General features: G+C 35.4%; 1 protein-coding gene across 2 annotated transcripts in view; it reads left to right on the forward strand.

The window, feature by feature from the left end:
- The window catches only part of LOC105490374 (DnaJ heat shock protein family (Hsp40) member C13), a 128,360-nt gene that overhangs the window by 67,465 nt on the left and 45,104 nt on the right, over positions 1–15,791 (forward strand). For both annotated transcript variants that reach the window (XR_011619689.1, XM_011755900.3), the window contains exons 25-34: positions 471–533; positions 1,659–1,760; positions 3,446–3,550; positions 4,603–4,805; positions 5,799–5,883; positions 9,502–9,656; positions 10,164–10,209; positions 12,079–12,233; positions 13,596–13,797; positions 15,643–15,758. Coding sequence is in view for 1 of the 2 variants with exons in the window: in XM_011755900.3 (XP_011754202.2) it covers positions 471–533; positions 1,659–1,760; positions 3,446–3,550; positions 4,603–4,805; positions 5,799–5,883; positions 9,502–9,656; positions 10,164–10,209; positions 12,079–12,233; positions 13,596–13,797; positions 15,643–15,758 (1,232 nt within the window). In the remaining variant the exon portion in view is untranslated. The remainder of the gene's footprint in view (positions 1–470; positions 534–1,658; positions 1,761–3,445; positions 3,551–4,602; positions 4,806–5,798; positions 5,884–9,501; positions 9,657–10,163; positions 10,210–12,078; positions 12,234–13,595; positions 13,798–15,642; positions 15,759–15,791) is intronic.

Genomic DNA, 15,791 nt, shown 5'->3' on the forward strand with positions numbered 1-15,791 from the left:
CAGGACCTTGTCTCAAAAAAAAATTTTTTTTTAAGAATTTGTGATTTAACACTTGAACATGGTGAAGGGGACAAATTAATTAATCATGCAGCTTGATTGCTACCTGTTTGTAGCAGTGTATGTTTTATACTTTCTTTTGTGTTTACATTCCTTTTACTTAAAGTATCATTTGGACCAATTTTTTCACTTACTTCAATTTTTACATATGTCCTTAAAGCTATATATTAATCTGTTTGATGACTTTACAATGTCTGCCTTTCTAGGGAAATTAGACAAGTTATATAAAGTTGTAAAGAATGTAATTTTCAGGATTCATTAAGGAATTGCAATAATTGACAGATTTCTATGATTTTTCTCTTTAATGTTTAAAAGATGGCATTACTTATGGGCTGTTGATTTTGTCTAGTAATAGTAATAGCTTAATTTTTATTTCTATTCAGTTCTGACCAGATTCTCATTTATTTCAATAGTGCACAGATAAACTTGAACGAGATAGGTTGATTCTCTTCCTTAACAAGTTGATCCTTAATAAGGTACAGTAGTTTCGCATACATACATTGTTATTTCCAAGTCATATAAGTAATGTAAGATAAACTCACAGTTTGAGTTGATTATCCAGGGAGTGTTCTTTTCTGTCTTCTCCTTTTTAGGCAGAAAGTTCTGTGTGCTCTAACCTCCTGGAGGGAAAGGTTTTTGTCAGTATTCCCTGTATAGTCTGTCTTAATGTTATAGGTGCAGAATGAATGAATGATAATAAAATTCTGAATGAGGAACAATGGATGACTTTTAATACATTAAAATGATCTTTAATAATAAAAATTATTAGCTTATTTTTCTTTAGGGACTTTCTAGGGTTAAATTTTAAGTAAAATATATGCTTGACATAAAATGGAAAGTCTTTATCAGTATACATTTTGCAGATAAAAAGTAATTGGAAGTTACAAGATTAGTCATTTTACTGTTTTCTTTTTGAAGACATTTTAATAGGTTCATGCTTATTTCGAACAAGAGGAATTCATAGTTGTAATATATAAAATTAATTCACAGTTTATGTTGAAGCATAAGCAGATTTTCATTTCTTAAAACTTTGATACTAATACCAATTTGTGTAGTTTTATTCTTGTAGTAAGTAATGCAAATGTTTTAAACTGAAGTGTAATTACACGTACAAAGATTTTAATTGAAATTATAGTCTCTTCTAAGAAATTACCAGTTATTTTAAGTTTAAGAAAACAAACTGGAACATTAAAGGATTTTTTAATATAGCAGAGTTTATTTCTGATATAGAATAATCTGTTTATTAAAAAGACCTTGGCAGAATAATTGTAAAACCAGAGTTTATCATGACAGTCTTCAATTTGTTTACTCTTATTTTTGTGGGTTGTTTTTTCTTCAGAACATATTTAAGTAAAAATTCTTAAGTGATCTCTTTGTAATATAATTTTGCCCTTTTAATCAATTGGAATTCAGGTTCCTTGAACACAAAATGCTGAAAAGACCAAGTAATACCAGTTGTATCAATTATTTCCAAAGATTCCAAACATTCTCCTCTTCGAGGACCTTGTAGGTGGTAGTACCTATTGGGAAAGGTACTGTTGGGAAAGGTTTTAGATTGTGAGAAATGTTTAGATTACAAAAAAAATGTTTTCTTCTTCCAGAAAAATGTTAAGGATCTCATGGATTCAAATGGAATAAGAATCCTTGTGGACTTGCTTACCCTTGCACATCTCCATGTAAGCCGAGCTACAGTACCACTACAAGTACGTATCCTTGTTTAGGTTTTACAAACTTAACATTCTTTGAGTATAATTTTGGAGTCAAAAGAATCATAGAAATCTGAAAATATATGATCAATCACATATTTCTCCAGTAATTACAGAGGACTAGTTCTTGGAGATTTCACACAGAAAATGTGAAACCACTGTAAGAACAATCCAAAATGGACAGTAACGGTTGAGTTTTATTTTTTCAGTTAAAGTAACTGTATCTCTAATATGGCTTATCTTGAGGCAATGTGACTTTCAGGATATAAACGGAATTCATTAGATATGTAACTAGTACTTTTAACATTGGCAAGCAGTAAGAATATGCTTTGCCTTAGAGGAGTCTGGACACCTTATTGAAACTCCCAAGAGGACTGATACTTAACTTATAGAAGAATCTATCCTTAGCTCATTTGATTTTTTTTTTTTTTTTTTTTTTTGGTATTTTAATTTCCTGATGTAAGGAGATGTGTCATGTTAGATTGTGTGTGAATTGTGACCGAAAGTGCTAATCGAGTAGTATATGGCATATTCTGTTATATACCATTACAACAGGTACTGTTCTGGTACACATATAATACATTAACTTTTTTAATCCCCCAACAGCCCTTTGAGGTGGTTACTATCTACATTTTACAGATGAGGAAACTAAGGAACACAGAGGCTAACTATCTTGCCCAAGGTCACCTGATAAGAGGCAGAGCTACAGTTAAGACCCAGAAGTCTATATGCTCATAACAGCTTTGCTGTACCTCTCTATATAAGCCTAACTGAAAGCTGATAATTATGGCATATTTAAAACATGTTATTTCATTCTCAAAGAAGGTGATTGTAAGAAAAAGAACAGGCCGGGCACGGTGGCTCACACTGGTAATCCCAGCACTTTGGGAGGCTGAGGCGGGAGGATCGCTTGAACTCGGGAGTTCAAGACCAGCCTAAGCAACTTGGCAAAACCTGTCTTGACAAAAACAAAAAATTAGCCAGATGTGGTGGCACACACCTGTAGTTCCAGCTACTTGAGGGGCTAAGGCAGGAGGATTGCATGAGCCTGGGAAGTCATGGCTGCAGTGAGGCATTTTTGTGCCATTGCACTGCAGCCTGGGTAACAAAGTAAGACCCTGTCTCAAAAAAGAAAGACGAAGAACGTAAGAACCATGTTGTGATAAAATAACCCAACTACATAAAAATTTTAACATAGATTCTTGTAAAACATTGATAGAGAACATTGTAAGAATTATTTGTAGTAAGGGTAATAGATAATAAATTGAGACTAACTATATAAAACCACTGAAAACTAACTTTGCTGTTAGCATTTTAATGCTTTGATCTCAGATACTTATTGGAACTCTTAGTTGGAGTAAGTTTTTCCCCCGAAAGAACTTTAATATTTTGAGCATTATTGCTTAAGATTAATGATACATAGCTATTTACGTAACTATTTGCAATATTCTTTGCTACTAAAATGTTTGTGTCCTTGGTATTTATTGATGACCAATGGGGAAGGTAGATATCACTGAATTTAGCTTAGATTGCTGAGTGTGAACTTAGGAAACATTTACTTCAAATGTAACTTTTAAAGGGATATAAACCCCTCCTAAGTACTGCTGTGCAACTTTGTTTTATGACATCTGGTCTCTTAGATTTCTGCCTTGGAAAATAATTTAAATATTTTTTAAACTTAGAGCAATGTAATTGAAGCTGCTCCAGATATGAAAAGAGAGAGTGAAAAGGAATGGTATTTTGGCAACGCAGACAAAGAAAGGAGTGGCCCATATGGATTTCATGAGGTATGTATCTTGGAGAAACTTTTTGTGAAGGTCTCGGCATTTCTTATGCACTCCTGCTTAGCACTTATAGAGGTGTGGAAAATTTTAAAGCTGTCATTTAAATTCCTGTTATTAGCTCCAAGGGCCCTGCAACTCAGTTTCCACATGAAAAATGGAGAACCAAACATACATATAAAATTATGCCTTCAAGCCTTGTTTAAAAGTTGTTGTTATGGATGTAGCACTAAGGTTTTTAGTGACTTTAATGTAATAATTTCTGGCTGTGTGTAGTGGCTCACACCTGTAATTCCAGCACTGTGGGAGGATCACTTGAAGCCGGGAGTTCAAGACCAGCCTGGGCAACATAGCAAGACACTGTCTCTATTAAAAAATAATTAGCTAGGCATGGTGGTGCATGCCTATAGTCTCAGCTACTTGAGAGGCTGAGGTGGGAGGGTCATGTGAGCCCAGGAGGTTGAGACTGCAGTAAGCCATGATCACACCACTGCACTCCAGCCTAGGCAATGAATAGCGAAACCCTATCTCCTAAAAAGAAAAAAAAAAAGCTTTCTTAGTACTTATGTCAAACTATAATGTTTCTATATGGTATGAACAAGTAAGTTTTAGTATGCAGTCTAAAATTCATTGAATATTACTCAGTCCAAGAACTAAGGACAATTTTCCTCTTTATCTTGATATTTGATCCTGCCTCCAATCTTTAGCCTCCTAGGCTCATTTTGAATTGGGGCAAAAATAGTTTTATAGAGGACCAACCCTTCTGCTCTCATATAATTTAATTATTTAGCACTCCACCTATCATTTTTACTCCTTCCAGTATTCTTTATGCTCTGCAGGTTGACAAAGTGGTGGTAGGTTGTTTTTTCTGTTTTTTTGTTTTTGTATTAACCAAATTTGGGTTCCCAAAGGCCTGTCAACAAAACTTGATTTTCCTAAAATAGTGTACTTGCATGTTTGTTTCATAATTTAGTATATATTTACTATAAGGTAGAAAACATTAGTGAGGTTTTTCATTTTATTTTGTCTGTTTGTAATAATGCCTTCCATCCATTAAGATGCAAGAATTGTGGACCAAAGGAATGTTAAATGCAAAAACCAGATGCTGGGCTCAAGGCATGGATGGATGGCGACCACTTCAGTCCATACCCCAGCTTAAGTGGTGTCTCTTAGCCAGTGGACAGGCTGTCCTGAATGAAACTGACCTTGCTACCCTTATATTGAACATGCTGATCACAATGTGTGGATATTTTCCAAGCAGGTAAAATGTAATTGAATGTTTTCATGGATAATTGATATGCTTCCTTAGTAACATCATAGAATCAGTCTGGTGGTTTAAAACAAAGATTCCTATTTGTGGCCTTGGAGGAATGCTGCTTTGACCTTTGGCATTTTTTGAAATGGATATAAAGAATTTGCAAATTTTATTAATAAAGTAAAACAGCTTTCTCTGGGAGATTTCAAATAATATTACAAAACTGAGACAATATTATAATTTCTGTGAATTGGTGTGAATGTTTTGAATTACCATACTGCAGTCCATAGACAGTGGTGAATGCCAGCTATTGATCTGACAGGCTAGCTATTCCTGCTATAGAAGGCAAGTGTAGGCCCACATCTTGCCTCACTTGACCAGTAAAGGTGAGAATTTGTTCTCTAAGTCATAAATGTAACACTTGCATGGAACTTTTTAATCTTTATGAAATATTTACATATAAATCATTTTGATTCATTACTGTACTGAAGATATCTTGTGATGGAAATTACTGAGAAACTGTCACATATTTTAAAACACTTGAAGTTTTCATCGTTCCAGTTGGACTCAAAAATTATACAGTTAGTATTTAGAAATAAGGTAGTATTAAAATTAAAGCAATACTTAGAAAATACCAAACATAGTTAAATCAAGGTTTAAATTTATGTAACAAAGTTTGATATGCCCTTTGGGGGAAAATATCCACTGACAGTGTGTTGGACAACACCAAGTTTAATCAATTAAATAATAAATAAGAGTCTTTGGCTCTTCTAGGATACTGTTTTTCAAGGAAATCTTATGGAAGGAAATGAAGTCATATTAAGCAGCCAAATAGATTTAAACCAAAATACCTAATCATGTTCCCAGCTGTATGAGAGCTTAGTCTTCATTAACAAAAAAGTAAGGTAATCTGCTTCATGCCTAGTAGAATGTCATATGCTCTGAACATACAAATTTTAATAAATACATTAGATGTTGACGTGAGAAAATGTTTTCTAGGGATCAAGACAATGCCATCATTCGGCCTCTACCCAAAGTGAAAAGACTGCTGTCAGATAGCACTTGCCTTCCCCATATTATTCAGGTGAGTTACTTTTATGTAATCAAACTAGGAGCAATTTTAAGAATCATTTTCTCTTAATTTTATTATCAGTACCAGTCTTTGTTTTGTTGCAGTCTATTCCATTTTCAAAAAGCCTAAACAGGCCAGGTGTGGAGTCTCACACCTCTAGTCCCAGTCCTTTGGGAGACTGAGGCGGGAGGGTTGCTTGAGTCCAGGAGTTCGAGACTACTTTGGTCAACGTAGGAAGACTCCATCTCTACAAAAAAAAAAAAAATAATAAGTAAATAACCGCTAGGCATGATGGCACACGTCTATAGTCCCTGCCCTTTGGGAGGCTGAGGTGGGACGATTATTTGATCCCAGGAGTTTGAGGCTGCATTGAGCTGTGATCATGCCACTGCACTCCAGCCTGGGCAACAGAGCAAGACCTTGTCTCAAAAATAAAAGAAAAAGCCTGAACTTTGAATTACATTCATTTCACTTAATTTTTTATTTTTTTAATTTTCTTTTGAGACAGTCTCTCTCTGTTGCCCAGGCTGAAGTGCAGTGATGGGATCTTGACTCACTCCAGCCTTCGCTTCCCATGTTCAGATGATTCTCTTGCCTCAGTCTCCCGAGTAGCTGGGATTACAGGCATGCACCACCACACCCAGCTACTTTGTATTTTTAGTAGAGAAGGAGTTTCCCCATGTTAACCAGACTGTTCTCAAACTCCTGGCCTCAAATGATCCATCCGCCTTGGCCTCCCAGCGTGCTGGGAGTACAGGCGTGAGCCACCGCACCTGGCTATTTCACTTACTCTTGAGTTGCTGAATAGCTGTGGAAGATTGAACCTAAACGTAAGTTTCCAGATTCCAGAATTGTGCTGAAAGAGTTTATTTTTTACCTATTTTTAAAATCATACCTCTTTAATATCTGAAAAGTGATTTACTCCAGTTTGTGGTGTATGTTGATGTTGTTAATACTACTGGGAGGTACACCAGCAGGCCACAGGGGTGGACTTGGTGACTTATATCTTAAGTAGTAATCACAGCAGTCTCACTAGCTTCTGCCCTAGATTTTGACTATTCTTAGTTATGTTTTCATTGATACCAATGATTCAAAGCAGTGAGTTGGAATTAATGTTATGCTGAGCACATTTCTTAAAAGGTTTCCAATCATCCCTTTTTCTTTTGCGTTATTCTGCTTTTTTGGAATTAAGCTATTTAAACTTCAGATTAGCATTAAACCCAAATAAGTCAGGTCCTAGAGATTTCAGGCAAATGTTTTTATTAAGTTCTATGCCAGTAATTTGTGCCATTTGTACCTTTCAGTTGTACATTGGTCTGCAATGGGAGAGAAGAGTTAACTCAGTTTATATATTTTTACATTCACTTATATACTACCTAAATACCTATGTAAGTCATTGATGCTGAAAAATACTTCTAAATACAATAGGATAATGCCCTACTTTTTTTTTTTTTTTTTTTTTTTTTTTTTGCCAATTTCTGTTATTTAAGCATACTCACATTTTAACATTTCTGTGCTTTTCTCTTGTGGACATTTCCATTCAGATCCTTCAGTGAAAAAGCATTGCAGTTATTGAGGACTCGAAACCATTACCACATCCCCCTCCCCGTGGGGCCATGTGGCTGCATATGTGAGGTGATGCAGAGAGAGGAATGTGTTCTCCTTGATAGACCCTCTCAACATGTGGATAAAACACCACACCCAGAAAATCAACCTCTCCCATTTTTCTAAGTCTTACGAAACTGAAAGGAAAAAGTAAATACAAATGGCATTAAATTTCAGGCTAGGAAGGGTTGATTGAAAAACTTTTAAGAAATGTGCTCAGCATAACATGAAGCTTGGGGGAGGGAGGCTTTCTTTTAATTAACCAAAAATTTTCAGTAAGATCTGAACAACGTGAATAAAGATATTTGTATTGATAAATCTAGCTTCTTTGAACAGTGTGTGACTCCTTTTTTTTTTTTTTATATTGAGTTAAATATTTTTAAGAAGTTATTTTTGTTTTTCTCTTAATTTTTTATATTCTGGGAGACCCAAATCTTGCCAAAGCACAGTTAGGTGGCTATAGTACTTTCCGGGAACGTTATCTTCATTGGTTGGAAAGGGATATCTATAATTCATTTGACTTTAAGAGCAGTACTCATTTTTACCATCTGATAGAGCTTCAGAATTTTTAGAGTGGTCCAAGATACAGTGAGTAAATGTTCTCGGTTTTCTAGTATAGTGATAGTTTGGAATACTCTGGGTGTGTGTGTGTACTGAATAAATGTTCTAGGTTTTCTAGTATAGTGACAGATTGAAATACTGTGGGTGGTTGGGTGTGTGTGTGCGCTTGTGTGTGTGTTTGCTGCTAATTCCCATAATGTCAAGTCTTGAACTACTGCCATTAACACTAGGGAAAATCCTATATGACTGTATGTTTCCTTTTTAAAATATGTAATAGTATGAAACGCTTTATCTAAATACTTTATGGAATACATAAGATACCAAAGCACAGAGAAATTTGAGTTATTTACTTAAAAGAACACATAGCTGTTTAGTCTCACATGAGTATAGAACTTTGGCCTCCTAATTTGAGCTACTTACTCTTTATTGTAAATAAATAAATTTATTTATTTATTTATTTTTTGAAATGGAGTTTTACTCTGTCACCCAGGCTGGAGTGCAGTGGCGTAATCTCTGCTCACTGCAACCTCCTCCTCCTAGGTTTAAGCAATTCTTCTTCCTCAGCCTCCCAAGTAGCTGGGATTACAGGCACCCGCCACCACGCCCAGCTGATTTTATTTTTAGTACAGATGGAGTTTCACCATATTGACCAGGCTGATCTTGAACTCCTGACCTTGTGATCCACCTGCCTCAGTCTCCCAAAGTGCTCGGCTTACAGGCGTGAGCCACTGCGCCTGGCTATAATTTTTTTTTTTTTTTTTTACTGGGAGCATTTGACCCAAAATTGAGGATTCATTGGAAGCAGGTGTTTATGGAAAATTGGAATGACACCTTTATTAAGCTTCATAGATAAAACTTATTAAATGTTTATCAGAAGTTTATTAATAGCAATTCTGTATGGTTTTTAATTAGCCCAGATTTATTAGAGTAATCCCAGAAATTCCCGTATTTGTAGCTCAGATTTCTAGAGGCCACATCTTTTGGTACTTTCTGGTAGAAGATGACTTGTTTACCCTCTTGCCTTTTACCTGCACTTCTGGATCTACTTTTTAGGCTGTTTCATTGATCATTATTTTCTGCTCTGCTCCTTGAGTTCTCAAGAAGCCTTCAAGGGATTCTTATGTCAGCTCAGCTGAATTGAAACAAACCGAGAAGTCTTTTTAGGAAGATTCTTGCACAAGAAGCAATATTACCTGTAACGTTATGACAAAACTAGCTTCAGGCATGTTTGGGCTTTTCTGAATACATTTTGATCAACTCTCAATTGATTTTCTGCATTAAATGTTGTAGAATGAATCATTTTTCAAATCTGTTGTGGGTCTGGTAGATGAGCTTACTGACTCCCATGGGTTTTTATTTTATAACTTACATAAGGAGCTATAACCTCAGCATATGAAATAAAAAACCTAAAGTGATGATGCAGGTTTTTTACAACCCAATGAAAACATGTTAATTTTTTTTCAGCTACTGCTGACCTTTGACCCTATCCTTGTTGAGAAGGTTGCTATTTTGTTATACCATGTCATGCAAGATAACCCACAGTTACCCCGCCTTTATCTGAGTGGAGTATTTTTCTTTATCATGATGTACACAGGTTCCAATGTGCTTCCTGTTGCTCGGTAAGAACTTTAAGGGTAATCTATTTGAAAGTATTATTTGAATTTTACATGGACTGATTTAATTGAATTTTTTGTGAGTACATCATTGCTTTTATTAAGATTCTCATTACAAAGGCTATTTAAGTAATATCTAAAGACTTGGAAAGTAGAAGAATGGGGGAAATTTACTCAGAATTGTACCACTATACCACATCTAGCATAAGAATGTATTATCTAGTATTTATGTATTTAATATAGCCATATTCATATTGTACATGCAGTTTTACATTTTGCTTGCTTAAAATTTAATAATTTTTTATATTGTCACATAGCTTTAATATGACTACACTTTAAAAATCTTTCTAGTTCTTGCCTTATTCAGAAATTAAGTAATTTGGGAATATGGATTTATGTGAGTTGCCATTTGTGAGTTTTATTTAGCTGTAAAAGATCTAGTCTTTAGAAAACTAAGGTTACAAAAACTAAATCGCTTTTTATATCTGATAGATAATTCATTTTTCTTTCTAGATTTTTGAAATACACACATACCAAACAGGCTTTCAAGTCAGAAGAGGTAAGCCAGATTAATCCTCTGAATACTTAGCCCTGGGTAAGCTGTTTTGGCACTGTAAAGTTTCCTGAGCTGTGTATTATGTTTACTAGATTATAAGGACTTGAGGGCAGGTATTGTTTTACTCTGTTCTTACATCGTTCGTGGTACCTTGCACATATAAAGTCTAAGGTAATATTTTTAAAGGAAAATAAATGTCACTGACCCATTAGACTTAATATTGAGATTGCAGCTGTGAATTATAGCCTGACACCTCCATGAATATAAGTTGTTCTCTGTTTAAGGTTTAGATTAGTGATTTTCGTAAACAATTCACCTGAGTCTTACGTTGTCAGCTAAAATTCAGGAAGACTTCAGCCTTTTTGTTCAGATCCCAAAGTGGCAGAAGTGCTAGGTTTCTTTTTCGAAGCTACTCAGTTTTTCACATGCTCTCAAGTGTTCTTGTCGTTTTACTGAGGAGTTAAGCTGGGAATTAAAAACAAACAAACAAACAAAAAAGACTTATTTAGGTAGTTTGGACAATCTAAACTTAATATCTACCTTTTACAAAGAGATATTTATTGTTGAAACTAAAGGATGTTTTGAAATATGTTCAGCTTTTCATGGAGCATGGACTTCTTTTTGGATCAGATAGAGCAGAATCATAAACCAAAACCAGACCACTGTTTAGAAGACTAACAGAGGAATGCTGGCACCACCTTGACAATAGACACTAAATTGTATGTTTTATAGAGCAGCCAGTGAAGCCCTAGAAAGTGACCCATTTGTCTAATATGAAAGATGCCCATGGCAGCATAATTTCCACAGCTTTATACAAATAGAAAATGAGAATATAAACAAGTTAAAAAAGTCTCTAATGATAGTACCTTAATGTAGTATTAGACATTTGGACATTCTTTTTCTTCCTTTATTTCTGTGCCATTATGCATAATGTAATTTTTTCCAAATTTTATATTAGAAATGATTTATATCATTTCAGCTAACAGTATTTTGAATAATTATAGCAAAACAGTATTTAAAGCACAAATCTGGATGTTTGAATTACCAAATAATAGTATTCAAGAATACAACTAGCAATTCTTTACCCAAAAGTTTAACAGATAGTGAATTTGTTACTCCTATTAGCAGAAAGCCTGAAAATATTCATCTTCTAATTTGTCTTTGCACCACATGATAAAACCATGTTTGGGTTTTTCCCCTTGTCTCTTTGTTTTATCCTAGATAAGTAAAATGTCTTAATTTTCCTAGAAGGAAATAAGCATTTATTTGTATAAATCCTAGCTAGCCCTTGGGATTTTATTTCTATTGAATAAAGAAATGAGTTTAAAATTTAGTATGATCATTATCCTGACCCCATTTGGCCTGCCAGAGGATATGGACTTCTCAAAACAGTTAATTATAATTACTTTAAGTAGAAATTCTCCATCTAGATCCTAGCTACATTTCATGAGGACAGGCTCTTAATGATCTTCTGAACTTATTTTTGAAAACAGAAGCAAGTACAGGTGGGACCTATAGCCAACAATATAATGCAGGATAATTGATGTAAATCTTTGTGGGATATTCCTCCTGTTTGTCCATTACTGTTACACGTGGTCAAAGGCCAGTCATCCTAAATAATACTGGCAGCTTGTGACACTTAAAGCTAAGACTGCTGCGGTACCAGAGGCTGTTGGTTCTGCCTTAGAATGCCAAGCCAGTTTGTACCAGATACCTTCCACTCACATTTTGCTGTGTTTCCATCTACATTCCCAAAGCATAAAAGCAATTTGTTTCAATTGTATTCCTTTCTTAAAGTGTTCTCTAACCATAAATCATTTATTAGAAAATTGAAAGATAACTTTAATGTTTTTGTTTTGTTTTGTTTTGAAGACAAAAGGACAAGATATTTTTCAAAGAAGTATACTTGGGCACATTCTACCTGAAGCAATGGTTTGTTACTTAGAAAATTATGAACCTGAAAAGTTTTCTGAGATTTTTCTAGGAGAATTTGATACTCCAGAAGCAATCTGGAGCAGTGAAATGAGGTAAATAACCAGTTGGTTGATTGATTTGTATTTTATAATTTAGTCTTTGCTGCTCACCATCTGCTTTAACCTGTTAAAAGACATGTTTTCACTAGTTTTATAATCTAAAATGGCAGTAATCATTGATGCCAAATCAAATGATGGATTTCCATAAGGCCTTAAGGTTTTCTCTGTTCTAACAAGATTTGACAAAATTACTATTACCTTAACAGAACTTTGTATAACAGTAGGGCCCACCAACCACTGGTACTTTTTAAATCAGTTTATAGAACTAGTAAGATTTTAGGTAATGAACTGATAATATATATAGGAAATTGGGATAAAATCAAGACATACCTCTGGCTATTTGGAAGTAGGACTATACTCCCACTAATTAAAAACTATGCCCACATAATTTGGATCAATGGATCGGACCAGAGATACCCAAAATTATTCTAGAATGTGGGCTCCCTTACCCCAACACCTTTTTGTCCTTAATCTGGAGGTTAGCATTCCTAAGGTATGTCTTTATTGGCGGGGGAATGCTGTGGGAAAAACCTGTGGAAACACAGAAAAAGGAAAGTTTCAGAAGCAGATGACAATGCCCAGCCAGTTTCTGTTCAGACAAGGCTTGACACTTCATAGTTCCAGTGTCAAGGTTGTCTCTTTTTGGAGAACCCCTCAATTCCCCTAGCTGGATGGCATTAGATCTTCTGTGTCAATCACTGATCCTCGTCAGACTGCACACACTCCATGCCACCTGCTTATCATCATTTGACTTGTTGTCCTATGGGCTTGTCATGTGTTAGCCACCAATGTGAATATATTCTGTATGGCAGTCATATTTTTCATTGAGAAAAAATATGTAACAATATTAATAAATTACCAACACAGTTCTTCTGTGTAATATTTTTCTCCTGAGATTGGCTAATATAAGGCCCTATCTAAAAGACGGATTGCTCTTTGTGCTGATAAGTTTCTGCTTATCTGAGGCCAGATCCTAGACTACAGTAAGTTTGTTGAAATACATGCCATCTAGTGAGCTTCTTTGGATAATAGCAAGTTTGAGTTTCCTAGCTACACCCTCATGCATTCAGATGCGTACCATTTGCCCTTCTAATGGCTGATTTTTTAATAGGAAGGACTGAGAGTATCAGCCCTTTTCTCTATGATCTTCTTTACAGATAAGTATCATAGATAAGTTTTTTCCATGTTTATACAATTAAATGCCCAAAGTAACATATTTAAAAGCTCTCATTTTAGGGTAGTAACTGAATTATTCTATAGATGATTCATATAACTATCTTGCATGATTATGTATCTTAACCTTCTCTTTAAAATAATCCCTTCATAAAGCTTGACTGGAGGTTTTTATGATTGTAGGCGCCTCATGATAGAGAAGATTGCTGCCCATCTCGCTGATTTCACACCTCGCCTTCAGAGTAACACAAGAGCACTTTATCAGTATTGTCCCATTCCTGTGATCAACTATCCACAACTAGAAAATGAACTGTTTTGTAATATTTATTACCTCAAACAACTGTGTGATACAGTCCGATTTCCAGATTGGCCAATTAAAGACCCGGTAAGTCAGCAGTTTAATTTGTGCCACCTTAAGCCACAAAAAAAGGCCTCTAAACACTTCTGGGTATTTTGTCCTCCTGCAGTAAGAAGGAGAATAGCTTTCTTAAGTATTCCTTCTTAAGCACTAAGCACTGTGCGACTCTGAGTATAGTTCGTTATATTTGGGTAGATCTCACGTTGAAAGATAATTTTTTAAGGGAGTATTAAGAATATTGCAATCTTTGTCTTTTGTGACAAAGACAAAACAAACTTCATGCAGATAACATAATTATATGTATATAGTATCACATACTAGAATAGCTTGGTGGAAGCTTGTCTTTATTGCAGGTTGATTAAGCTCACAGATGGTGGAGTTAGCCAGTCTGGGATTGAGTTTCAGCTGGGCCATTAATATTTAATAACTCTACTTAATGGCCGGGTGCGGTGGCTCACGCTTGTAATCCCAGCACTTTGGGAGGCCAAGGCGGGCGGATCACGAGGTCAGGAGATCGAGACCATCCTGGCTAATACGGTGAAACCCCCTCTCTACCGAAAATACAAAAAATTAGCCGGGTGTGGTGGCAGGCGCCTGTAGTCCCAGCTACTCGGGAGACTGAGGCAGGAGAATGGTGTGAACCCAGGAGGTGGAGCTTGCAGTGAGCGGAGATGGCGCCACTGCACTCCAGCCTGGGCGACAGAGCGAGACTCCGTCTCAAAAAAAAAAAAAAAAAAAAAAAAACTCTATTTAATATTCAGTACATTGCTTATTTGTCTAAACCTCAGTTCTCATCTCTAAAATATTGGTAATACTAGCAGCTATCTGGTGGTGTTTGTGAAGATTATTAAGAATTCACATAAGCATAATTCCTGGCACGCATAAGAGGCAATGAGTGTGACCTGCTCAATTATAAAACAGTATGCACTGTTGACCGGTCCAGAGTGCCCTTGGGACCCCTCTAACCTGAGTCTTTGTGTATCTGTGGGCACCTGTGCCCATGTTGTTCTGTTACCGTGGTGGAACTTACACCATTAATACCATCTAAAAGATTTCAGAATAATCACCATTTGTACTGCAAGTCACCGCCTCTTTACAATGCAGTGACCAAAAAAACGCAGGTAGACTCGGGTACTTATTCAGGATTCAATGTGAGATACTAGATACGGGCTTTTTAGTCAGACCTAGGTTTTAATCCAGCTCTACCACTGAACTGGGAAACATGCAGCTAGCTCTTAGAATCTCAGTGTTTTTATTTATTGATGAAATTTTAGACAAGAATTAAATTTGATAGTCTGTAAAGTACCTAGCTCCTTGGCTTGTAGGCAGGCAATAAATATTAGATCTTTTTTTCCCATTTGCTAACCAGATTCCCTTGTGTTCTCTATCCTTTACATTTGTTTGAATGCTAGCATACCTATAATTATGTTAGATCACCTTGAGAAGCACACCACAATATACTGCTTGCTTGCTTCCTACAGTGTATTATCTAATTTTGATGTCTTTCATGGTTTCTGGACACTTTAAACATTAAAACTTTCAGGTTTTATCTTTCACCCATAAAGATAACATGTAAAAAAAAAAAATCTTAATTCTTCCTGGGTTTACTTTGAAGCCTAATATATAACACAAATTGGCAGAGAATTTAAAAAATTTTTTAAATAGAGGAATATTGCCTTGTGACAAATACCTTGCTCTGCCCAACTATATAGCAGTGCTCAGGTGATTTTGGTTATTTGTATTTCAGAAAGCTGTTAATTGGACAGCTAAAAGTATCCATTTAAATAAATACAGCACAATGATTCTATAACTTAAAAATTAGACTCTGAAATAGTTTTACTTTGATATAAATTTTAATCTTTTGTCTTTAAGGTTAAGCTACTAAAAGATACTCTTGACGCCTGGAAGAAAGAAGTAGAGAAGAAGCCACCTATGATGTCAATAGATGATGCTTATGAAGTGCTTAATCTGCCTCAAGGACAGGGACCGTGAGTTGTTTTCAGTACAGTAGCAAATGTCTG

This window comes from Macaca nemestrina, chromosome 2 (assembly GCF_043159975.1).
Source record: "Macaca nemestrina isolate mMacNem1 chromosome 2, mMacNem.hap1, whole genome shotgun sequence".
Classification (NCBI taxonomy): Eukaryota; Metazoa; Chordata; class Mammalia; order Primates; family Cercopithecidae; genus Macaca; species Macaca nemestrina.